At 56.5% G+C, this 24,008-nt stretch overlaps 8 protein-coding genes across 10 annotated transcripts; 6 read left to right on the top strand and 2 right to left on the bottom strand.

Moving 5' to 3' along the window:
- Positions 1-120: 120 nt before the first annotated feature.
- IUM83_13593 (uncharacterized protein) lies at positions 121-1,053 on the top strand (the record flags this gene model as incomplete). The annotated part of the gene is made up of 4 exons (XM_067938283.1): positions 121-335; positions 555-589; positions 664-945; positions 1,010-1,053. The coding sequence occupies 4 exons, from the start codon at positions 121-123 to the stop codon at positions 1,051-1,053; spliced, it is 576 nt and encodes a 191-aa protein (XP_067797911.1).
- An 862-nt stretch (positions 1,054-1,915) lies between these two features.
- IUM83_13592 (putative C2 domain-containing protein) lies at positions 1,916-2,483 on the top strand (the record flags this gene model as incomplete). Its single annotated transcript, XM_067938282.1, has 2 exons — positions 1,916-2,343; positions 2,411-2,483. 2 exons carry the CDS (start codon positions 1,916-1,918, stop codon positions 2,481-2,483), a joined length of 501 nt encoding a protein of 166 aa, XP_067797961.1.
- A 445-nt stretch (positions 2,484-2,928) lies between these two features.
- Positions 2,929-6,054, top strand: IUM83_13591 (WD repeat-containing protein 66; the record flags this gene model as incomplete). 2 transcript variants are annotated; one of them, XM_067938280.1, is made up of 2 exons in its annotated part: positions 2,929-4,092; positions 4,150-6,054. In XM_067938280.1, the coding sequence occupies 2 exons, from the start codon at positions 2,929-2,931 to the stop codon at positions 6,052-6,054; spliced, it is 3,069 nt and encodes a 1,022-aa protein (XP_067797910.1). The 2 variants fall into 2 exon arrangements, with proteins under 2 accessions (XP_067797910.1, XP_067797909.1); XM_067938281.1 differs by having other exon boundaries at positions 2,929-6,054.
- A 1,836-nt stretch (positions 6,055-7,890) lies between these two features.
- On the top strand, positions 7,891-9,285 carry IUM83_13590 (protein sel-1; the record flags this gene model as incomplete). The annotated part of the gene is made up of 1 exon (XM_067938279.1): positions 7,891-9,285. The coding sequence occupies one exon, from the start codon at positions 7,891-7,893 to the stop codon at positions 9,283-9,285; it is 1,395 nt and encodes a 464-aa protein (XP_067797908.1).
- A 2,612-nt stretch (positions 9,286-11,897) lies between these two features.
- On the top strand, positions 11,898-13,309 carry IUM83_13589 (3-ketodihydrosphingosine reductase; the record flags this gene model as incomplete). The annotated part of the gene is made up of 6 exons (XM_067938278.1): positions 11,898-12,015; positions 12,095-12,441; positions 12,510-12,781; positions 12,857-12,891; positions 12,954-12,996; positions 13,072-13,309. 6 exons carry the CDS (start codon positions 11,898-11,900, stop codon positions 13,307-13,309), a joined length of 1,053 nt encoding a protein of 350 aa, XP_067797824.1.
- A 536-nt stretch (positions 13,310-13,845) lies between these two features.
- On the bottom strand, positions 13,846-19,089 carry IUM83_13588 (cytoplasmic dynein 1 heavy chain 1; the record flags this gene model as incomplete). Of its 2 annotated transcripts, XM_067938276.1 has the most annotated exons (2): positions 16,646-16,653; positions 16,701-19,089. In XM_067938276.1, the coding sequence occupies 2 exons, from the start codon at positions 19,087-19,089 to the stop codon at positions 16,646-16,648; spliced, it is 2,397 nt and encodes a 798-aa protein (XP_067797825.1). The 2 variants fall into 2 exon arrangements, with proteins under 2 accessions (XP_067797826.1, XP_067797825.1); XM_067938277.1 differs by having other exon boundaries at positions 13,846-19,089.
- Positions 19,090-20,865: 1,776 nt separating this feature from the next.
- IUM83_13587 (FYVE and coiled-coil domain-containing protein 1) lies at positions 20,866-22,498 on the bottom strand (the record flags this gene model as incomplete). Its single annotated transcript, XM_067938275.1, has 6 exons — positions 20,866-20,997; positions 21,064-21,890; positions 21,957-22,061; positions 22,135-22,167; positions 22,259-22,384; positions 22,456-22,498. The coding sequence occupies 6 exons, from the start codon at positions 22,496-22,498 to the stop codon at positions 20,866-20,868; spliced, it is 1,266 nt and encodes a 421-aa protein (XP_067797878.1).
- A 602-nt stretch (positions 22,499-23,100) lies between these two features.
- IUM83_13586 (atp synthase assembly protein atp10) lies at positions 23,101-23,998 on the top strand (the record flags this gene model as incomplete). The annotated part of the gene is made up of 2 exons (XM_067938274.1): positions 23,101-23,828; positions 23,908-23,998. The coding sequence occupies 2 exons, from the start codon at positions 23,101-23,103 to the stop codon at positions 23,996-23,998; spliced, it is 819 nt and encodes a 272-aa protein (XP_067797814.1).
- Positions 23,999-24,008: the final 10 nt, after the last annotated feature.

Genomic DNA, 24,008 nt, shown 5'->3' with positions numbered 1-24,008 from the left:
AAGCCCGAGATTGTCACGTTGAATGTCGATGTCGCCAACGCGCTATTCATCTCGTCAACGATGCAGAATCTCCAATCAGTCAAAAGCAGTGCGATGCTCATTACGTTAGACTTTGCGCAAATGCTGACCTCATTATTCGATCTAAGCCGCATGATTAAGGAAATCAGAGAAACTACTAACAAAGAAATCGACCAGGCCATCGCCAGTGCACTGCTAATTGCGCACAAATACCCGGAGCTGCAGGAGGAGCCGATGTTGCCCACGAGGCCATTCCCGTCGAGATCGGACATCTTCAAAGTGCAGAAAATCAAGGCTACCACCGACTATATTGCAAGGTTTGCCAGTATTACGCGGGTTGCTCCAATGCCAGCTGAAAGCAATATCGGGGCCGTGCCAGATTATTCGTTTACAAGTCCAACCCGGCCTCTAAATGTCCCCACCGGAACTGACCACACGACGGTTGCCCTTGTCGATCAGATGACGCCTCAGCAGCGTCACCTCCTGCTCCACAAAGTTCTTCAAATCATGTTTTTCGTGGAATTCCTTTTGCTTAGTGAATTCATGAAAGCACTTATGCCTGCGGCTCACAGTGAGTAAACACTTCATGGTATGTTCTACCAATATTTCTTGCTAACACTTGTAAATAACTTGCATTTGTGCCAGGCTGCTATTTGGTGCTACTCTTCCACTTGCCCAACCGCAGATTCTATTCGCAGTTCGAGGGCCTGGACGAGGCTGGCCTCTGGAAAGTTGTCGCTCACATTCAAATCTACGGACTACTGGAGGCCATTTTGCTCGTACTACTCCTAAGGACGCTCCAAAAAATGGCTTACAATTTTCCCGTGCAGCACCTTGCATTCGCAATTGATAGTAGTTGGGGGAAAATCCAATGCAAGCTCGTGGCAGTTACAGTGCTGCTATTGCAGTCTACGATTCCTCAATTGGGTATGTCCTGCATGGATCGTAAACTTTTGTTTCCTCACATGTCTTTCATTCATGTAATTTGTAGGAACAGACTACACGTTCAAGTTTGAATGGACACACAAGCAGTAATCGGCATCTCGGGGTCCGCGGTGTGCATTTCACGTAGCCGATCCTGCAGGAGCCGCACATCCTTAATGCCTGCGATGCTCTACGAAGCGAGGAGGAAAAACAGCAAGAGGGTAAACTCAAAGAGCATGCACTTTCGACAAGGTGGCGATGTTTTCGCGCAAATGAAGGAATGATGAATGCCGGACGTCCAAGAGCGCGACTTGCACGCTATCGCTGGTGCTGTTGCGTACGTCAAAAGCATCGCAGTAATACGGTCGATCCCATCGCATCTGTTGTGTTCAATCAATTGCATTTATTGTATTATACAAGTTGCAAACCTTTCGCTTAGGTACACTGTAAATATTCTCATTCAATAACACTGTAATATTCTCATTCGCCTCGTCGACTCGATCCATTTAACCATCGTTCGCCATGCTCCACTGCCGCGTCCGCGGTGGCGTCGCGCGGTCGAAACCGGAGACCGAACCGGCAGAGAGCCCGGTTGCAATTCGCTCAATGCAAGACAAGACGCGATCTCGTCACTCTCATATATGTACGCGTCGATCGTCGAATGTACCGGTAGCTCAGCCAAGTGAGCGCGATGGTCAACACCACCGTCCATGGTCCGCCACCAGCTTCCGCTGACAGGTACTCTACACCTTCACTCAAAAAGCGGTCGACAGAAAATGTACCTACGTCAGCTCCAGGTCCCTGGCTTTACCGCCCACCTCCTTATTATCCACTCTTCTTGTCAACCAAATATCTCCTTAAAGCCAAGTGTCCTTACCTCCGCCCGTCCTTTATCCGCCCTCAATCCAATACCGCGCGACGCACGCAATGCAACGGCCAATCCATTCCACATTCGTCGCCGTTGGACCCAGCCATGCCGTTCCTGCACGTGACGCTGCGCAGCGCCGCGGACCTGCCGTCCAGCGACTTTAGCCTCGTGGGCGGCAAGAGCGACCCGTACGTGGTGTTCAAGCTCAACGGCGCCAAGCACCGCAGCGCGTGCCTCAAGAACACGCTGAACCCCGTGTGGGACCCGCCCGAGCGCTTCGTCTTCGAAGTGCCCGACGCCGCCAGCGCCGTGCTCAACGTGGAGGTGTTCGACCACGACTCGCTGAACCCGGACGACCTGCTGGGCACGCTCGTGGTGCCCGTGGCCAAGTTCGCGGACGAGATGGACGTGGCCACGCTCGAGAACTACCCGCTGTCCGTGGCCAGCGAGTTCGACGGCCAGAAGCGCAGCAGCACGCTGCAGCTGGAGCTGTGTCTCAAGCGCGTGGACGACCAGGAGAAGCGCGCCTTCGTGTGGGAGAACGAGAGCTGGTCCATGGGCGGCGGCTGGAAGCCCACCAATACCAAGGAGCGCAAGCAGTGGTCGGCTTACGACGACTCGGCCACGTCGGCCACGTTCAGCGACGTGGCGCCGCGCGCCCCCGCCAACATGACCGGCTCCGGCTGGGAGTACTGTTTGGGCCGCGGCGACGCGCAGGGCTGGTCGTACGCACGCACCTTCGCGGGGCCCTGGACGCCCACCAAGCCGTCCTTCAGCTTCGCGAGGCGCCGCAAGTGGGAGAACACGTTCACGCGCGACAGCAACTCGGGCGCGGCGTTTTAAACGAGAAGAGAAAGAGTGGAGTGGATGTAAGTGCTCCCTTCGTAGGGAACGAGTCGGTGTATCGTTATGCAAGTTCAAGCACGTTGAGCACTTGTAGACGCAGTGGCACCACGGATGAATGTATTATTATTGCGGCCTGAATCACCTCTTGTAGCTGTTCCTGCTGTCTGATGCTGCAGGGTTGGTGACCTGTCGTGGAGGTCGATCCGGGATTGAATCGACGCCTCGGCAGAAACGGATTCGGAGCGCGTCTTCCGCAAGTTTGATCGTCCTCCATGGAGCCATCGGAGCCCGAAATCGTCGAGCAGCCTACCGACGATCCTGTTGTCGCTAGCACCGAAGACACTAGTCATGAGAATGACCAACATCGTGAGAGCGATCTGCACGAGAAGGAAGTCGAAGGCAGCGCCACCGTCTCCAGCACAATGACGGAGGAGGAGATCGCCGCGGCGGGCGGCAATGCGTTGCGTCTGGCTTGGACGTTTGGCTTCCAGAAGGACCTGATCAACGGTGTGCACAGCCTGTCTACGGGTTCGCGTCGCGCAGTGTTTTACGCGGCCGCCCACACCGGTGTCATATACGACTACGCCCGCCGTCAGCAGCGTCTACTACAAGGCCATTGCCATCCCATTTCGTGCTGCGTTGTCAGCGAAGACAAGCGCTGGGTCGTCACGGCGGATCGCGGTCTAGAGTCCATGCTGGTTGTGTGGGACGCGCAGTCTGGCAACCCGATCCGAACCATTTTTCGGCCGCACGCGAATGGCGTCCAGGCCATTGATATCTCCCCTGACGCGCTGTTTCTCGTTACGCTGAGTGCTGTCGACCGTGAGGGTGAAGACAGCCAAATGAGTGGCAAGAGCAACACCACAGCACGAAGGCGATTCGACCAAGAGCTGGCAGTGTGGGAGTGGGCGGCTCCGGTGAGCGGGGCTGCGGTCTCGAAGCCCCTGTATTCGTCTCTTGTGGCTACGGAAGACGTGCAGCACGCTGTTCGCTTCAACACCTATGATGTTCGAGAGCTCGTCACCACAGGCCGACAGCGCGTAATCTTCTGGAGCTGGGCAGCTCGAACGTTGTTGTTCTACTCGCCATCACTGGCGCAAAAGGACTTTCGACAAGTGGTGGGCGCTTTCACGCAGTCTCTCTTCGTCCCGGACTCGGCGCAAGCTCTCACAGGAACGGAAGATGGTGATCTTGTGTTGTGGGACGCAGTTCAGAGCGATAATGGTGCGGAGATTCCCGGGGGCAGTTTTCCTGAACGAAAAGCAGTCAAGATCGTGCGACTCGCAGGCGGTGCCGAACCACATCGGAAAGTCGCACTAACTGTCATCGTGGATATGGATGGCTATCTCGTTCTTGGCTCTAGCGATGGAGCAGTGCGCTTCTACGACTTCGATTTCCGTTTGGTGGCTTGGTTCGAGGACATGAATGCTGGCCCTGTCACGAGCGTGTCGTTTGCTTTGCCTGCAAATGCTGATGGTAACAACAACCTTGAGCTTAGTACTCGCCAGGGTGATGACGGCGAGTCCTTTCACGTTCCTGATTTTATCGTATCGACGGCATCTGCGTTCATCGTTGGAATGAGTGCAGGGCTGTTCGCCGAGCACGAGGCGGAGAGAAGACGCGGTACATTGTTGATGCAAGGAATCAACGACTCTATTCACGGTCTTGCAGCGCATCCGAGACTACCACAACTTGCATTAAGCTCATACTCGGGGGTTGTGCAGCTTTGGGACTACTCTGCAAAGCGATTGATCATGGTTCGGCGCTTCGACTCGGAGAAGCTACGTCCACAGTGCCTTACTTTTGCTCGGGATGGACGCAAGCTTGTAGTCGGCTTTACTAGTGGCATTGTCAAAGTGCTTCATGCACACCGACTTGATGATCTGGCTTCGTTTCGTCTGGGAAAAACTGCCATCACGGACGTACTAGTGAGCCCAGATTCCTCCCTCTTTGTGGCATTGGACGCAAACCTGTTCCTCGGTATGTGGCGAGCCAAGCAAGGTAACCCCGACGCGGATGACTCGGACGAGTGGGTGTATTTGGGTCGTTGTCGCGCACATTCGAAGCCTGTGACTGGGTTAGAGTTTTCGCGTGATGGCGACGGACAGCCTGTGCTAGTATCTGTGAGTGAGGATCGCACACTCGCTGAGTATTGTCTGGAGCGCTCGAGTATTCTGGATGGAGTCGTACTCAAGCAAGCACCAACACGAGTGGAGCAAAGTGCTGTTCCTACTGCTTGTTGCTGGCACCCCGAGCTTCGTGGTGTGCAAGAGGATCTAGTTATTGTGGCAAACGACGAGTACAAACTCAAGCAATGGAATACTGGCAACCAAACGTGCCGCAAGACGACGTTAGGTCCATCGTATGGAGGACCTATCAACAGGTTGGTGACCGTGCCGCTCAGAGAGGATGATCAAATAGCTGCTGAGGCCGCTGGAGGTGTAGCAGAGAGATACTGCGTCTATAGCACTCACGAAAAGGTTGTTGGGCTTCTAAAGCTTCCGCTTGATGGGAACCCGCACAAGGCCATGGGGCTCATCGCCCACCCAGGCAAGATCAGCAACATGGATGTCACCTTTGATGGCAGTCACTTGCTTACTGCAGGTGGGGATGATCTTGTTGTAAATATGTGGGAGATTCACACACATCAGCTAGATCTACTGGAAGCTCGAGGAACTCCTCGAAGTGTCCAAGAATCGGAAGGTGAGATCAAGCATGAAGGCGCAGTACTATCAGCAAAGAATGAGCTGGACGAGAACGATATAGCGTTGTCTCCCTACTTGGCGTTGCTCGAAGGCGGACGAGAGGGATCCTTTTATCATGAAATAGTCGACTACTTCTATTTGGCCCAGCTTCGCGTTCAGGGCGAAGGCGCAACTGCTGCCCGCGAGATCACTGCGCAGATTCCATTGCGAGAGATACCAAATGTCATGCGTGCGCTAGGCTTCTACCCTACCGACGAGGAGATCCAGCACATGGTAAGTGAAGTTCGTTATTCACGCTTTACCGAGACGTCTCGGCCGGTGGAAAGCATCGGATTACATGACTTCATCAAGTTGTACGTGAACCACCGACCTGTCTTCGGGGTGGGGAAGGCGCAGATCGAGCGTGCCTTTAAGATACTTGCTTCGGTGTCGAAGGCGCCGGGAGATGAAGACGACAACGGACCAGCAACACTGCGATGGGACCAGCTAGAAGCTCGACTACTGCACTCAGGGGAGCCCATGAGTGAAGAAGAGCTGCGAAGCTGCTTAGCTGCTTTACTTGCGACTGGTAGTGACGGAGGATTGGCTATGGATCCGCATTATACGGCTCTCACTTTCGCCGACAAGGTACTCGGCTTCGACGACTACGATAACCCAGAAGGAGAGGGCGATAATGAAACGGGGGTCATGTAAGGCTACCACTGAACGTTAAACAAGGATACGCCTGCATTTTCGCTTAAATGGTAGCCTCGTCGGCCAGATACTGATAGCTGCTCACTAATTGCCGCTCTGGTTCTTCACACTCGATCCACAGCTCATCCCGAGGCTCTCTTAGAGAGGTTATGTTTGTCTCTAGAAACCAGGACATTCGTAGTTCTCTTGGCTCTGGAACATTGTTACTCCTCTTCGACCAATTACAAGCTGGCATCGACTTGGATTTGGACGACGCGGACTTTGAAGAGCGCAGTATCCCTCGAAATCGATCGGTCATTGAGACTCCGCAGGGTTTGTGAATGCTGTCACTTGTGTTTCCACGAGCACGAGTTCGAGGGGAACTGTTCTCATCCATAGTCGTGTAGAGTCCCCCTGCCGTTGAAGTTGAGTGCTTTCTTGTAGGCACGGCGGACACCGACTGTGAGTAGGCCGGTGGCTCGACTGGGAAGTCGAAGATGTCGACAAGCCGATCGAGGAAATGATCTATCCTCGCCCGGACGCTGAGACGGCGTCGGAGACGCCCCTTGTCGAGCACGGACCAGTGTTCCTTTGCCTTCATTGTACGTGGCAACGTGAAATAATAAGGCGCTGAGTGACTTGGTGCTTGGCGATGAGCAGGACCCGACAGCCTTCGGGTAAACGCAGTAATGAAGAAGGGATAGCCAACATAGGACGCGAAAGAGAGACGGGAGAGGGGTCTAATACACTTGTTGTCGAGCAGCTGAAGACTCGCGTGCCTGGCAGCATATGCCTCCCCATCCTTCCTTCCCACAAGTTGCAATGGCGCAATGTTGATCATACCCGCATGGTGTCCACGCTCGAACACATTTATATGTGTCCGACGGACACATATAAACGTGTTTGCGGTCGGATCATAAAGGGATGTTGCCTTTCACTGGTGGCAAGATGGCTACAATAACAAGAAGAAGAAGAAGAAAATGGCTACAGTAACGAGGTAGATGGCTACACTAGACTATAAGTGCATGGCTTTCTCTGTAGCCCCACAACTGGGTTTGATGTTGCCAATGCAATTGTTTGAACCGTTGGGAGAGGTGTCGTAGTGCTGCAACAACTGGGAGAGGCTGCGGGTGGATGTACAACATGTGAGCGCTGTCTAAAATGCAAGACTTGGCGGCATGAGAGCACTACATATGCAGCGGTGAGGATGGATGTCCGTCAACATGAGGATGCAAGCTATCTATCCGCCACAAAGTTGGTGTGATCTCTTGTGCCCACGTATCCTGCCGCAGCATGAAGATACTCCCCACCACAAAGTGGTGTGTGTGGAGTAGAGCTGGACGGGCTCAGTCGTCAAAAAGAGGCGATACAATGAGATGCACCGCTCTCGTGTTCCTACTCTCGTGCTGGGTTGTGGCTACCGAGGCTGCGCGTGAATCGGACGTTCGTCGTGCACTGAAAGAGCTCGCAGCTTCGTCCCAACACAACACCGTCACCGTCCAAGAATTGTTGGAGGGTCCCCCCGAGCTCACGACCTCTCTCCCGCTATTCAACCAACTCGTTCGTGAGGAAAGTCGAGAACTTCTTAGCCAAATTGGCGAGCTGCATCTCTTCGGAGACGGCTCCGTGCCGCACAACGCGACTCATGCTGAACTATTTCTCCGGACGAGCGCTGACAGTTACGGAAGTGCCCAGGCACAATTTCTACTCGGTGTATCTCGTTCTTTGTCTTACGACAATGCCGCAGCTCACGTCTACTACGAGTTTGCTGCTCACGGAGGATCAATTGGAGCTTCGATGACACTTGGGTATCGCTCCCTGCATGGCTATGGGGCGACCAAGTCGTGCTCGACAGCTATGAGACACTACAAGTTTGCAGCCGATCAAGTTGTCACCGAGCAGAGCGACCAGAAGCTCCAGCTGTACGCTTTTCCTCAACCTACTCGACTTTCAGCGACCGAGGGAGCACGATATTATGCCGACCTCAACCCAGCCGAAGACTTCCACCGAGCTGAGTACCTTCGGCAACGTGCAGGCGACTATCGCAACGCGGATCTGATGGTTCAATCGGCGAGTATCACGTTGTTCAGCGATCTGTACTCAAATACAGGCGCGTCTGATCTCGAAGAGCATGCGGCACGAGAACGAGAGGCCTTGCGGTTTCTGGAGCGATCGATTGAACTAGGCAACATCAAGGCGCAAGCTCTTCTGGGTCACGTGTACGCCCACGGACTCGCCGGCAGCACTCCCAACGTAACCAATGCTGTGAAATTGTATGAATCGGCGCTGAATGCGTCGAAAGCCAAGCCTAGTGGTGAAGCTGCTAACGGACTTGGAGTGATCTACTCGCGTGGCATTGGTGGCGTGCCCGTGGACCATGATCGAGCTCGCAACCTTTTCAAAGTTGCGGCTAATGCAGGCCATGCGGAAGGCGTTTACAACACAGGTGGTGCCTTTTTAGAGCTAGGAAGCTTTCATGCTGCAAAGGAGTACTTCGTTGCAGCAGCCCATGTTGGACACCTCAAGTCTATTTTCCAGCTTGCTCGGATCAAGCAGCGGCAGATTCACACGGTTGGTGCTCTGACTAGCGGCAGCGTGTCGTGTGAAGAAGTTGTGGAGCTCTACAAGCGTGTGGCCGAGTATTCGCGAGAAGGAACGTCGATTATGACAACCGCGTTGGCACATGCACAACGTGGGAACTGGGCACTCGCTCTGGAGCTGTATTTGATTGCAGCTGAAATGGGGTACGAAGTCGCTCAGAGCAATGCGATTTGGTTGATCGAGCGTGTAAAGCGACAAGTATTTGGCACCATGTCAGCTCGCACCTCGAAGCAACTGGAACGACTTTATACGCGACTTGTAATTCGTGCTGCTGCCCAAGACAGTGCCGATGCTCTTTTACGGATGGGTGATCGAGCTTTCCTGGACGAGGACTACACCGTCGCGTTGAGGCACTATCAACATGCGGATTTAGTGAGTGCTGGAACTTCTGCGCAGGCGCTCTATAGCGTGGGGTACATGTACGAATACGGCCTTGGAGTCTCTTCCACCTCGCCAGATCTAGCTGAGCTGTACTATCATCTCGCAGGCGAAAAAGAACCATCGCTGCGTCTTGTAATGGCGTCGTTGCAGTTCAAATTGCGCGTCCAGAAATGTGTCAGACAAGTGATCAACATTGGCTGTCGATGGATCACACGGCATAGTGATGAATCAAGTTCATCGATTGAAGATGTGTATACTTCTTCTGAATGAAAATGATTGCAATGAAAAAAGAAAGTGACTGCGTACCCCAACTGGATTATACGGTTGTATAATTTTACCGGCAGATTAAACAGTAAAGTACGCGCAGCAAGCGGTGTTATTACATTTGTAATAACACATTGAGGTGATTGTCAGCGTCTTTCATAACTGCTGCTGAAACCCCACCTCAAAATGATAAGTATTGATCAAGGTATGAGGCTGCATAGGGGTACAGTCTATAATCTTGACCCGCACTGTACATATAACACAACTCATCGGTCTCATCCTGTGCGTTATCTTCAACATAATGTCTCAGTCGGCCTGCTCGAATGTTTTGAAGAATGAATACAACTCTAATCACTGGACAACACTGTTGTCCAGTGATAAGAGTTGTCACAACACCTGCTCGTTGTTGAGCATTCGTCGAGATTCTGCTACGGGACCAAAGCAACCAGTTCTCAAAATTCCAAGTCAGCCTAACCCGCCCCGTTATCTGAAGAGCCAAACCATGAAGTTCCTGCCCTCCATCGTCGTTCTCCTTGCTGTCGTGGCTGCCGTGCCCAGCTCTGCCACGCGGGACCTGGGAGAACAAGATGCTCTGCGCTCCAAGTTTGTGAGGCCATGCGACGTGGATGTCTGTGGCCCAGCCAACTCCGACAAAAACATTAACACCAGCAAGTGCTGCAGCTCTCTCAGCGATCATCCTGTGTACAAAAACTTTAAGCTCTGCTGTGTCCAAAGCTGTACGATCAACTCTCCATGCATTGCGAAGTAGACATCAAGTGGGCGGCTGAACAAGCAAAGCAAGTCAAGGCATACACTTCGTTGGAGCAACCAATTTGAGTTTCTTTACAACACAAACAATACAAACCATGCATTCGACTACTCAGTGAATCATCAAAATGGACACGTCAGACAAACACATATTGTGTGCTACTTTCATTTAATGAAGTCCGCGCGGAGCGGGACGGCGTCTGGGGGAACAAGACCAGAGCTCGGAAAATAATTATTTTATTTTACTGAGAGGGTAGGCCAACTCGGCACTAAACTATTGATCATCAAGTTGCCCACTATATCAGCTATCTTTGCTTGTTACACAACCACTCTCTCTTGGTACTATTGAATGCCTCCGCTACAAACTCAGCCTCCTATAATACAGGTTTCGGCAAAGTTTGTAGTGTCTGCAGGGAAGTCTAAGACACGTTGGGGCAGACCTCGGAAAAATCATTATTGAATTGCAATTACTGTATTTTTTGTATAAAATATGTATTATTGGACCTTAACGCTCCAGTACAATTATTACTGAGACATCAAAAGCAGTAGATTGGGTTTCAATACAAAACATAAGTGTAATACATTTTCAATAGAACAATAATTACAATAGTAATGTGTTACTGATCACGAATTTATTGAAGTGAATGTTGCGGAATTTGAAATGTTGCAATTCAATACTATACTGTTTTTTTCGAGGTCTGGTTGGGGGGCTCCCAGAAGTTTAACCGTAGTGTATTGCCAAAGGTAAATACCCCGCAAAGTAAATAAGAAACGAGCTACTCCTACTGCTACGGCTTCTGTTAACCAGTGAAGCCGCAGCTAACAGTAATCTAAATTGTCGTTAGCTAGTCATCAAGTTTGTCGTTCTGGCGCACTAAATTTCTGGCTGGTCATCAGTTTTGCGTTATGCTCGGCTTGCTTTTCGTTATACGCAAGATTCATTGTCGCAGTCATTGACTGCGACCAATTGGTGCTGAAGCTGCTAGCTTGGACAGGCTGGAGATTTTCTCGACTGTACAAAGTTCCAAAAACACCGTGTCTTGAGCGTCGAAGTGTGCATTTTGGCGGCGATTTGTCAGGACTAATCATCGTCTTGAAAATATGCGTTGGGCATCGTTTGATATCAGGCGGAACCCAACGCGAATGCGTTTCCCCCTACGTCCAGCGTATTAAGGCTACAGATGTTGAGTGCACTAACGGGCAAGGAAAACAAGCTATCAGTCGACGAAGAACGAGCATGCACGCTTTTCGCAGAGGATGCTGCATTTGACGATGAAGAGAATAGGAATCTTTTGCTGGTAGGCCACTGCCAAATATCCCAGGTTGACCGTGTTGGTGTAGCCCACCAAAAATGAGCGTAGTCGACACTTGTAGCGACCGCTTAATAGCATCGAGTAGAAGACGCTTCGGTGATGGAGACGTGGAAGAATTCCAAAAGACAGTTAGCGGCTTAAATCAAGTTGTCACAATGATACTCAATCATCGGTTCATCCTCGAAGCCGGTATTCGCCAAGGTTATCAATCCTGCCATGAAAGACACCACCAGTTCTGGGGTGCCACCAAGTGCTAAAGTATAACACTGTATATGGTCGCAACGGCGATCCTGTGCCATTAGAACCCGCCCATACCGCCAAGCACCGCTATGCGATGAGGAGTTTACGCTGTCGAGCTTGCGAACGCAAACGCAGGCACGAAGGACGAAAACAACTGCCGCTCACTATCCCCGCTGATACCTCCACGTTTACTGGTGTAGGTGCCACAATCAGTGCGGTACAGACTGAACTCTCCTTTCTCGCCACAGTCTCTCATTGAACCGGCACAGCCGACCCCACCCCCCTACCCTGTGACCGATGGAGCCCGGCTGGATCGCCCCCATCGTGCTCGTGGGCGTGTGCGTGCTCTCGTGGCTCTGGTCGCTGCTCACGGCGCCGGGCTTCAACGTGCGCGACAAGCACGTCCTGCTCACCGGTGCGGTTACGACAGTCTTAAACCGTTTAGAACTATCCTAACCAGTGGTTTTGCACCATCATTTGCATTGCTTTTGTAGGCACGGAGAGTCCGCTGGGTCTTGCCATAGCAAAGAAATACCTCAACAAGGGGGCAAAATTGTCGCTTATCGGACCATCGACCGAGTCTCTGAAGGCGGCTCAAAGTGAACTCGAGAAAGTAGCAAAGGGGGATGCCCCCATCTTCATCTTCGAGTGTGAACTCACCGACTTTAAGCAAGTGGAGCAGGCGGTGCAGGAGGCCAATGCCTACCACGGACGACCCTCGGACCACATTGTCTACGCTGCCAGTAGGCGCATCAAACCCGGGTACTTCTGGGAGCAGGACGTTGCGTTGATGAAGGAGGCCATGGATGTCAATTACCACGGTGCCGTGGTCCTGGTTAAGGTAAATTTATAAGTTGCAACTTTAGATGTACCTTAAGTTGTGATGCTAACCAGCGTGTTGTTCACCAGGCTGCTCTGCCCGCGATGGTCGAAGCTAAGAACCGCGGCCGCGTCGTGTTTGTAAGCAGTGCGGACAGTCTCGAGTTTCCCGTGGGCTGCGGAGCCTGCAGTGGCTCGAAGAGCGCCATCCGTGGGTTGGCGGACAGCTTACGCAACGAGTTACTGCTGTACAACATTTCGGTGGCTGTGTTCTACCCGGGTTCGTCGTCGTTCAACCTCTTGGACACTTCGGCGGCTCGTAAGACTGCGTCCAGCCCTAACCAGGCGGTTGAGGAAGCAAGGTACTGGCAGCTTTTTGGCAGCACATCTGAGTGTCCATGCAGGTGCTAACATTTGTTTGTGTGTTCGTTTTGCAGCACTCCGGGAGTGAACGAGGGACACATCACCACAGGTGCGTTTAATTCCATACCGGATATTTGTCGCTCTTATTAAGGTTCGATTCTTTGGTTTTAGGATATTCCACGTTCACAGACCAAACTCCAGCAGCGACGAAAGCGTGGGTGTCTTCGCTTATGCATCTTGAACATCTTTTAAAAAAATGTTCTGAGTTGCTTACCTTTCTTTCCTACAGATCCGACAAGAGGGCCCAGATTCTCATCAACGGACTTTGGTTTGGACAGTATTCAATCACTACCACTTGGAACGGATTCTTGCTCCGCATGCTGACAAACGGCGTCGAGCCGCGCAACAACACGTTTTTCGAGTGGATCTTCCTCTTCTTCGTTGGGGGATACCACTACTTCCGCCAAGTGGTGAAGGAGCGATCGCTGAAGGCACCACCTCGCGCGGGCACAGCGGCTCACGTTTAAAGCTTGAGAAAGAGCTGTGCTTTCTTTGCTAGTTCATGCTATCAGAACAGACTTTTACTTTGAAGTAAGTTTTAAAAAGGAGATTGTCTGCGGCGTGCTGTAGCTGGGAACAGCATTGTTTGCTTTTTCAAAGCCTGTACCGTATGCAACAGCACAGCAACGCTAGTTCAGGACTTTGAGTTCCGAAATCCTGGTGGTGAGAAGCCCCACCCCGCACTACTTACCGGTAAGTACTTGGCCCTAGACACCATGCCCTATGGGTGGTGCTGTGTGCGGAATGCTGGTCTACTGTACTTCATCTGCAATCGCCTCGTCGACAGCAAAGTTGCAAGCAACACGAGGACTTTAGAAGCATCGAAACGTTTTGCAACAAACGAATAAAAAGATATTCCAGCCATTTTCCAAAAAGCACTGGCAATGAAAATGGGAATAAAAACAAGGAACATGCGAGCGGCTTGTGTTTCCCATAGATACCGACGTCAGAGGAGACCGTCAAGCCGCTCGCGTATCACCGATCTCCTTACAGTCCTGTCTATCTAGAACTCCTCCGAACGAGGCTTCGCGACGGCACGCGGCTTGGGTGCAGGTGCCGGGGAAGGTGTAGAGGTCGACTTGGCAGGCGCAGACTTGGGCGGGGACACGCTCTGCTTGGGCAGAGACGCGGCATGCTTTGGCGGAGACGCGGTCTGCTTCGCCGGGGACGCGGACTGCTTCGCCGGGGACGCGGACTGCTTAGCCGGGCCCGGCGACGGGGAACGTGCCGGGGCGGGCGAAGGGGATCGTGCCGGGTTCGGCGAGGGAGTTCGGGCCTTCGGGGTCGGCTGCTCGTCGCCGCTCACGAAGCTTCCGCTCTCCGAACCGGGGCTGTGGCGGCCGGGGACGCCGCCCTTGCCCGTGCTGCGGATGGCCTTGGCCTCCTCCTGGTCAATGAAGCGAATGCTGTTAAGCACATACTCCTTGTCCGTCTTCATCTTCTTGAGGTTTGCGTTGACCACGTCCTCCTCGCTCACAGCCGAATCCACAGTCACACTGATTTCCTTCAGCAGCTTCGAGTCGATCTCCGAAATGTTCTTCTTGAACTTCAGAAGCTCCACGATCCACTGCTCCGACGGGTGCACCGCGTCAGCCAGCTTGGCCTCGTTGTTGCCGCCCTTGTGGTTCGAAGAGCCGTTCTGGCGAGCCATCTTCTTCTGGATCTCCTTGAGCGCGGGGATACGCTCAAGAGTGTCCTCATCCCAGTTGATCTCCTTGCCCTTCACCTTCAGGTTCTCAATCTCCTTGCGCTCCTTGCGGCTCGAGTCGAGCCACTTCTCCATGCGCTTGATGTCGCGCTCGATCACCAGCTTCAGCCAGTCGAACACATCGCGCACCTCCTTCAGCTCCTGGTCAATCCTGAAGCGCTTCGCGAACTCAGCACAAGCCTTGCGATCGTAGTAGTTGCGGTTCTTGATCAGCCTCTTGGCAGCCTCAAGCTCAGCCTCGCGAGGGAGAATGGGCTTCTCGCGCTCGGCGCGACGGCTCTTGACCTTGCCGAGCTCAACCGGGTACTTCATATGCTCCGTCTGCATCTGCTTGTAGCTGTCGATCAGGGCGCGCGCACGCTGCTCGATCAGGTCAGCCTCCGAGCGACGCACCTGCGATTCCTTAGCGAGCGAAGTCTTTTCAGTGGCGCACAGGGCGCTCTCCTCGCTCTCCATGCGCTCCATGAAGGCGTTGATCGACTCGATTTCGCCCTCCAGCTGCGTGGAGGCGTGCTGCAGGCTCTCCTCCTCCTCCAGGAGACGGTTCGTCAGCATCTCGAACGCCTCAGCAAGCTGCTGCAGCAGGCTGCGGATCTGCGAGGTCATCATCATGTCCTCGTCCTTCTCCTGCGCCTTCGACACGCTGTACACGTCCTCGACCTGGGCCCAGATCTCGCGCTTCTCAACCTTCTCCTTCGCGCACTTGCGGCTAACCGAGAGCTCCTTCACGACGCTCTTGATGTCAGACTCGTCGTCCTTCTGCAGGCGAGACGACTCCTTCAGGTCATCAGAACGCTCGTTGCGGCCGGCCTCGAGGATCTTCATGTCCTTCTTGCCAAGGTCGGCAGCGTGGCCAGTGACGTACTGGTACCAGTTCTCCGACGACTTGAGCATTTCCACCTTGTGCTCGCCGTTGAGGATGCGCTGCTTCTGGCGCATAATACGCTCCTCCTGGTCGATCACGCGGTGCGTGAAGTGCTGCACCAGCTTCTGCAAGTCGGCAGCGCGGACAGCCTGCTTGACCAGACGGTTCGCCTCCACCTTCTTGCGGTTCGAGTGCTCGTGCAGGGAGTCCAGCACCCAGTTGCCAGCGTTGTTCATCAGCTCCGTGATGAGACGCTTCTTCTCCTCGCGCTTGGCCTCCTCGTCCGCCAGGAGCTTCGTTTCGGTGTCGATGAGCTTGTTGAACTCCCCGATCATGGTCTCCTCCTGGGCGGCGTTCTTCACCTCCTCCTCGAGGTTCTTGATGTGCTGGTTCATGCGCTCCAGCAGAGACGTGCACAGCTTGTTTTCAGACTCAAGCTGGGCAGCCTGGTCGTCCAGCTCCTTCTGGAACTGGGCACGGCGACGGCGGACCTCGTTCATGAATTCGTCACGCTCGTCCACCTCGGCATCGCCACCCTCCTGCGGGATACGCTTGTTGCTGTCCTTCACAGCCTGCAGCTCACCGGCACGGACCTTCATGTCGGCCTCAAGACGAGCCACGTACTCGGGCGTGATGACCAGAGCGTTGCGGGCCTCGTCCAGCGTATTCTTGCAGTCCTCACGGTGCTCGTCAAACAGCTTGCAGTCCGCCTTGCGCTCCTCCGTAAGAGCAGCACGCTTGAACAACAGCATGCGCTGCGACTTGGTCTGGCGAGACAGTTGGTCGCTGAAGACGTCCGTGCGCTTCTTGCCGCGAGTGATGCGGGCAGAGTGCTCATCCAGACGAGACTTGGTGGTGTTGATGCGCTGGGTCTGCACCACACGCCACTCCTTCTCGTACTCCTCGTCGAGTGCCTGGTGACGCGTACGACGCTGAGCAATGGAACGAGTACGGGCGTTGATCTCCGTCTTGAGCGCCAGTAGGTCGGCCTCGATCGTCTTGACCTTCTTCTGACGGGCTTCAGCCTCCAGACGCACGTACTCGTGCTCTTGCTTGTAACGAGTGTCCTCATCACGGCACATCTCGTCCTCGCGCTTCATGTTAGCACGGCTGCTGGTCCAGTGCTCACGCTCCTTGGCCAGCTTCATCCACTCCTCATCGACAGTGTTGCCTTCCTCCTCAAGAAGCTCCGGCTCCTTCTCCTGGATCTTCACGAACTGCGCGTGCAGGTCAATAAGCTCGCGGGGCACCTTGTCCTTCTGGTCCTTGGACGAGTGGAAGATACCGTACGAGTGCACAATGAAGTCGTTGGCAATGTCCTTCGACACAGCGGGGTTGTGGGCCTCCGACCAGTCCGCGCGGTGCTTCGACCACTGAGCCATGTCGTTGTTCCACTGGGTGGTGTCCTGCTGGAAGCTGTCCTTGGACTTGGTGAACTCGACCTTCTCCTTGATGCGCGTCTCCTCCTCCGTGTTACGCACAGACTGGTCGCGCACGACGTCGAAGAACAAGATGTGCGTGGTGCTCGACTGCTTCTCATAGCGCTCCTTCTCGCGTTCCATACGCTCAGTCTGCGTCTCCTTACGGGCCTCCAGGGCCTTGAAACGGAAGGCGGCCTGCTCGCGGCGGATGTTCTGCGCGGCATCACGCTTGCGCTGCTCCTCAGCACGGGCAGCCTGCTGAGCCAGACGCTGCTTCTGCTCCTTCTGGCGGTTAATCAGGCCGTTCACCTTGGTACGGATCTGGGCCTTTTCGAGCTCCAGGCGCAGCGACTTGATGAGCGTGTTGTAGTCGTCCGTGTTGTACAGCGCCTTCCGGCCGCTCTTCTGGAACTGACGCAGCTGCTCCGTAGGCAGAGCAAGGAACGCCTTCAGGCAGTCGGCGTCACGCAGCAGCGGGTGCAGCATGCAGCCGTACAGGAACGTTTGCAGCACCTTCTCGCGGTCGCCACGCGGCGTGCGCTTGTCCGGGAAGAACGGCAGAGCCTTGGGGTTGGTGACCTCACCAAGCTTGACGAACAGCCACTCGAAGTCAGCCATGCTGCGTTCCTCGTGGATCTGGTACTCGTGGGTGACCGAACGATCCGACTCAGTGACCGAGTAGTTGGCAGACTTGGCGCTGGCCTCGTTGGGCTCGCAGTAGGTCTTGACCATGTACGTCTCCGTGTCAGGCGTGTTGCCACCCTGCTTGGCCTTGACGTTCACGAGGATGTCGAGCTTGGTCAGGTACTCGAAGCCAGCGGGGGGCTTGGCCACGGGGTCCATCACGGGCTTGATGAACTTGGGCGGGTTCTCGTTACAGGACGTACAGTGACGCACTGGCATGGGGAATCCAAGCTCCGGGATGGGCTTGGACTCGACACTGCACTGGTTGCAGACACTGCGCGTGCAGCGACGGCAGTGGTGCTGGCGACGGCCGAGCTTAAAGGGACGGAAGCAGACCTGGCACTCCGTCTGGTCACTGCGCGCCGTGTCGGACACGAAATGGCTGGTCGGGTCGCCGCCCAGCAGGCTCGAGTCGCGCGCGCGGCCCGAGTCGTCGCGGCTGCGCGCGTTCGGGTCCTGCAGGTTGCGGTACGCGTCGTTGATCTTCTCGAGGGTCTCCTGGTCCTCGCGCTTGGTGGGGTCCATGGAGCGGGACTTCTCCTTGTACTTGGCGGCGATCTCCTCGGGCGTGGCGTCGGCCGACACGCCGAGCACCTCGTAGCTCTCCTGGCCGGAGATGGAGCGGCTCACGGGCCCGCGGCGCTGCGCGAACACGTCGGCGGGCGTCGTGATGGCCTTCATCTGCAGCGCCGTGATACAGTTGCGGCAGCAGCGCTGCTGCGCGTTGCCGTAGCCGAACGAGGCCGGCACCTGGATCTTGTGGTTCACGCAGGGGCGGCAGAAGAGCAGGCCGCACACGCGGCAGTGGTGGCGGCGCGGCTTGGGGAAGCCGAAGGGCGTCTTGCAGTCCATGCACTCGCTGCTGAAGTTGTCGGGCACCCAGAGCTTCTCCAGGCCGGCCACGTCGGCGGGCACGCCGTCCAGCGAGCCGCGGCCGCTGTGGTCGTTCATGCGGCTCTCGCTCTGCGCGCGCGGGACGGCAGGCGACGGGGACGGCCGCGCGGCCGGGTTCGAGCGGCGGTCAGGGGCCGGGGTCGACGCCGCCGTGGGCATCGGGGCCGGCCGGCCAGCGGCCGCGTTGCCGCTGGACGGGGCCGAGCGGCCAGCGGCCGAGCCGCCACTGGACGGGGCCGTGGACGCGCCGCTAGTGGGCGGCCGGCTGTTGGACTGCGGGGCCGCCGCGGGCTTGGACGCGGCCGGCTTGGCCGCGGCCGGCTTGGGCTCGGGCTTCTTGGCGGACGGGGCCGCCTGCTTGGGCGGCGCGGCCTGCTTGGGGGCGGCTTGCTTGGGCGCGGCCTGCTTAGCCGGAGCGGCCTGCTTGGCTGGAGCGGCCTGCTTGGGTGCGGCCTGCTTGGGGGCCTCGGGCTTCTTCTCGGGCTGCTTGGCCGCGGGGGCCGGGGCGGCGGCGGCCGGCTTGCGCTGCGAGAGCGAGAGGCTCACCTTGGTGCCGCAGTAGATGCAGAAGGCGTCGGATTCGGACACGGCGCGGCCGCACTTGACGCAGGTCAGGCCGTTGTTGCTGGTGCTAGCGGCGGCCGAGGCCGCCGCTTTCTCGGAACTTCCTGCCATCAAGACTCGGAGCTGCGCCAGGGATCCGCTGGGGGGGAGAGCGGAAGCAGGCGAGACCGGGGCGCGAGAGTCAGCAAGTGGAGTTGTGAGCGGCGCACGGCGGGCGGCGCAGAGCAGAGCAGAGGGGGAGGCCTATCCGAACGGAGGGCAGAGGTCGAGCGGGGCGAGGGGGCGAAACGCGGCGGCCTGCTGTTGGCGCCGCACGCGAGTTGCGTTGTGGTCGGGTTGTCGGGGCGGCAGATGCTTTTCTGCACGGACAGGGCCGAGCCTTTACAAGGGCTCGAAGATCGCCGCGGGCTGAAGCCAGTCACTGCTGCGGGGCTGTCGACGGCGATTGCAGTGGGAAAGCGTTCGCGGAACGGGGTCTCGGCGCCGAGTGTGTGCATGTATTGTAGCGACCAGATCCGAAGCCCGCTGCGGCGAACGTTCCGGCCGCCATGGAGACTTTGCACGCGATGACCGCTCCTCGCGACTCTGTCCGGCGGACACAGCTGCGCCTCGCGGTCTGGGCTGGGCCAGCCGGCTGCTACAGGAAGGATGTCAGCGACGCACACGCTCACATCGAGCAGAAATCAATCAAGCTGCTGCCGCGCAGCGGCGCGATGGCTACGCTTGGGCACATCCAGCACGCGGGCTGGAAAGCCCAGCGAGTGAATCTCTATGACTCCATCTCAATGCGGCGTCCATCAGCGCATGCACCTTTCACAATGTGACGCAGAGAGAGGTTGTAGCCGGGGCTAAGAGCCGGCTTCCCGGCGCACTTCAATAGCCCCCGCGAAGCAGCTTTGCAAGTCGCCGCTAGCGTGGCCGCGGCGGGGCATGTTCACTTGCGGGCGCACATCGGAAGTAGTCTTCACATGACGCAGCTGAGGACGTGTTACATGGCTTACAGGTTCGTTCGTGCTGTCGATGCAGCAACGGCATGGTTTGTACCGCCCGCCCGCCGCGAGCTAATAACCCATGCTTGCAAATCTTTGCCAGCGAGAGGCAGCCCCACGCCACGCACGCGAGTTGGCCGCGCGCTCCGAACGTCGGCGCCGAGCCTGGAAATGGCGCGCGTGCTGAAAGAGAGCCCGGGCTCCGGCGCTCTGCACTGCCTCGGCCGGCGTTATGTCGCCCGAATGCCCCATTGCCGCGATAGGCTCCGCGTTACTCACGGTCTCACAGTCATCGCTGCGTCGCTGCGAGCGGCACCCGTGCCCTCGAAGGACACCTTATCCGCGGGGTGTGGACACCGCTCGCTGCGTGCGACGCGCGCAGTGAGAGGAGGAGGTCGAGCCGTGAAGCCTTGCCGTCGACTAGCCGATCCGACACTCGCCAACGCGACACCGAGCCGAGCAGCTCGTGCTTTGACGTCCGACGGTACGCCAGCCGACAATGCCGCGAAGGTCCCCCCTCGCCGCGACCAACAACAGCAGGAAAGGCTGCAACACGGCACATCTCGCCGCGATAGGCCGAGCAGCAAGCGCGTTGCTGGTCTGCCCTATTCGTCCGACACCTCTGCGCGCTGGCGGGTGCAGGTTGCCTTTTTGGCAGCATGTTGAAGTTGTCCGTTGACACGCATTCCCCTCACGTTCCGCGGCGATATACACTGACCGTATCAGCGGTGGATACGGCTGACGCATGGACTCTGAGTTTCTCTCTGCGTTTCTCTCGGTGAGGTTTGTGCGAGCATCGAGCTGAGATGGCGGAGGGGCAAGGCAAGCAAGCAAGCGAACGCGAGGATGGCAGCTATCTGATCTATCATTGGTATTGGCGTGGGTGTTCGAGCGAACTCTAGGGCTCGTCGTTGGGCCCCGTGGACTCGGCGGGCCTCGTCATGGCGCTGCCCTTGCGCGGGGACGGCTCTCGCTGGCGCAGCTGCCGCGCGGACGCGGCCCCCGTCTTCCTCGGGGACGGCCGGGGCACCTGCGCGTTCGAGAGGGTTAGCAAGCCGTTGCTGGCGAACACACTGTGGCTATCAACCGAGCGTACCATGGTGGACGAGCGCATCGACTTGGCCTTGGCGTTGTGCGAGAAGGTGGCGAACGACGACGGCGGCTCCGCGTACGAGCCCGGGCCGGGCGGGATGTCCCCCATGCGCAGCAGCACAGTCTCCTGACCCTCGCACTTGCGGACGGCACCCGCCAGCCACGAGCTGCGGCTGCTCGGGTTCGCGTGCGGGTCTTTCGGGTCTGCTGGGCTGCCTGGCGGTTGTGGTCGCCGACCTGTCCTCGGTGACGGCGCCAGTCTGCCGCCGGGGCACTCCGGGTTGTAAGGCGAGTAGATCGGCCCTGGCGAGAACTCGCCCATGTTCTCGCGTGTATGCGTGGTCGACACGAACTGCACGCGAGTGTTGCCTGCAGCAGGGGTATTGGGCTTAGGCATCTCCATTTGTCGCTTGCCGAAGCGATGCTCGTGACCGAACGCATTGCCACCGTTCTTCCCACTGGAATTGTTACTCGGCGTGGGTGGTGCAGCTTCTTCGGGTGGCGCGGCGCGAGTCTGCTCTGGTGTTGCAGTGCCTCCGTTTGAGAACTGTCGCGATCTTACAGGCGAAGCTGGCATGACCAATACGCCGTTGCGGTTGATTACAGACAGCCAAGACTCGCGATGACCGCGCCGAGGAGTATCGACGTCGGGCAGACGCGTTTTGTGGGCCTCAGCGCGCGCTGTTGTCTTTGGCGAAGGAGGTGCGGCGAATGAATATCTTGGAGGTGCAGCCTTGCCACCGTTTGCCGCCAGATAATTGACGTTGTACTTTGGACCGGGACTCTCCACCGCCATCAATTCGCGCTGGTGGCTCATATCCGTCATATTTACTGTTGTGGTAACACACAGCGGTCAGCGCTGTTGAAACTCGTTGTGCACGGATAATAGCTAGTCACCTTTCTGAGATAAGAAGCGGTCGGATTTCGGGAAAGACATCTTCGGTGCTCTTGTTTTAATAGGATTGACGCTGTCGTTGTAGTGGCCAGGGGCTCGACCGCTTTCTGTTGGCAAGTAAATTGAAGTCGACGTCAGATTTGGTGCTTCGTGCGCATCGAGCAAGTTTCGTGGGGGTACCTTTGTTAACCACGGGCATCTGAGGGGATGGACCTTGCCACGCACACACGCAGAGAGAGATTATCACAACGATCAACAAGGTGTTTTTACACCAAGACGCTCCGCGAGCTTTGCAGCTTCTTACCGCCGATCCAGCTCTCGCGCTTGCCCCATTTCCGACTCTCGTCGACAGGCCTGTAATCGGCCTTCATGACGACTTGCGCGTTGGCGCGTATATCCGGCTTGGCGTAGATCGGTCCCGGCGATCGAGCTGGAAGTAACGCGTTGTTAGTGCGGCACAGACAGATATACAGCAACGAGCTGCACATAATGCATCCGCACCCGGCTCATTGGGGAACCGCTCTGAGCCGCCAAAGATCGACATGAGGTCTTTGTGCTAATGGCTCGTTGTCCTCCCACTGCGCGCACACACGGCGTGCTCGCCGCGCAGCCCCTGTTGGACAAGACCCCCCACTGTTGTGTTTCCTTGCTACCTGGTTCATCATCGAAATAGCCAGCTATTCCTGGCAAGATAAGCCGCTGATCAGGTCCTCATCACTGCACTAGCATTGCCACACCACTGTATCGGCACCTAAAAGCCCGCCGCCACGAAACACTCTGTACTGTCGTTCTCGCTCAGTGCAGTAGCTTGACTACGAGAAGGAAGTTGCCATTTGACATATGCTGCAAGTTGAAGTGCGCTTGTACCAGTCACGTGGTACAATCGTACATGTTATGTTACATACATAGGTACACCCAGTGGTACTGTACATTTGTTGTTGTTGGCAACAACTTGTTACGACGACCCGTCCAGCAACCCGTTTCACACACCCACGGAAGTTGTCAATTGATGCATACAGGTATAGCACTTAACTACGACTTTATAACGACCGAGTGGCGGGTTTGCATACGGTTCGCGCCGGGTCTTGCCGCAAAGCGTATCTGGCCTCCTCGCCGTCCACCTACGACGAGCTCACATTGACCATCATGTTGACGTCCCGCCGCGCGACGTCGGCGCTGCGCCGCTGCCGTGCGCTCCGCGCCGCGTTCTCCAGTTCCCCAGACGCGTCCAGTGCGCAGAGCGACGTACCCGCCGCCGCCAAGCCCAAGAAGATCCTGTCGGTGCGCGCGTCCCCGGCGCAGAACCTGCGCAACGCGCTGGAGGCGCTGGACGAGATGATCGAGGAGGCGGACCGCAAGGTGGAGAAGAAGTACCGGCCCAATATGTTCGCCGAGTTCAAGCAACTCAACGACACGGAGGGAAAGGTGCGCGAAGGGGCCGACGCGCTCATCGAGGTGGGCAAGGCCCGGAGTGTCCCCTCGCTGCAGGTGAACACCCTCGAGGGCAAGCAGGTGGACCTGCAGAGCTTCGTGACCAAGGGCAAGGCCACGCTCGTGCTCACGGCCTTCAAGAACTACGGGCTGGACATGCTGCCGGCCTGGCGGGACGGCTTCGTGGCCGCCCTGGGCGACGGCAAGGGCAAGCTGGATAGCAGGGTGCAGACGCTCACGCTCAACGTGATCGAGGACTGGTACATGAAGCTCGTGAGCAGCAGCATCACGCGCGGGCTGCAGGAGAAAACCCCCAAGGAGCTGCACGCCACCACGTTCGCGCACTTCGGGCGCTGCGACGAGTTCCGCACGCCCATGGAGCTGGACAACAGCTTCGTGGGGTACGCGCACCTGGTGGACGGCAAGGGACGCATCCGCTGGATGTACGTTGTGCTGGGTTGAGTGGGCGGGGTGGTGCTTTTGGTGGACTTATCAGAGTTTTGCGTGTGCTTTTGTTTGTAGTGCGGGAGGCCCGGCGACGCCGAAGGAGTTGGAGCGGTTAGCGAAGGTGACAAAGGAGCTGCTAGTGCAGAGCTCCCAGCGTCGTCGATAGGCGGATAGAT

This window comes from Phytophthora cinnamomi (assembly GCF_018691715.1).
Source record: "Phytophthora cinnamomi strain GKB4 chromosome Unknown Contig12, whole genome shotgun sequence".
Lineage (NCBI taxonomy): Eukaryota > Oomycota > Peronosporomycetes > Peronosporales > Peronosporaceae > Phytophthora > Phytophthora cinnamomi.
This window is presented reverse-complemented; position numbering and strand designations above follow the sequence as displayed.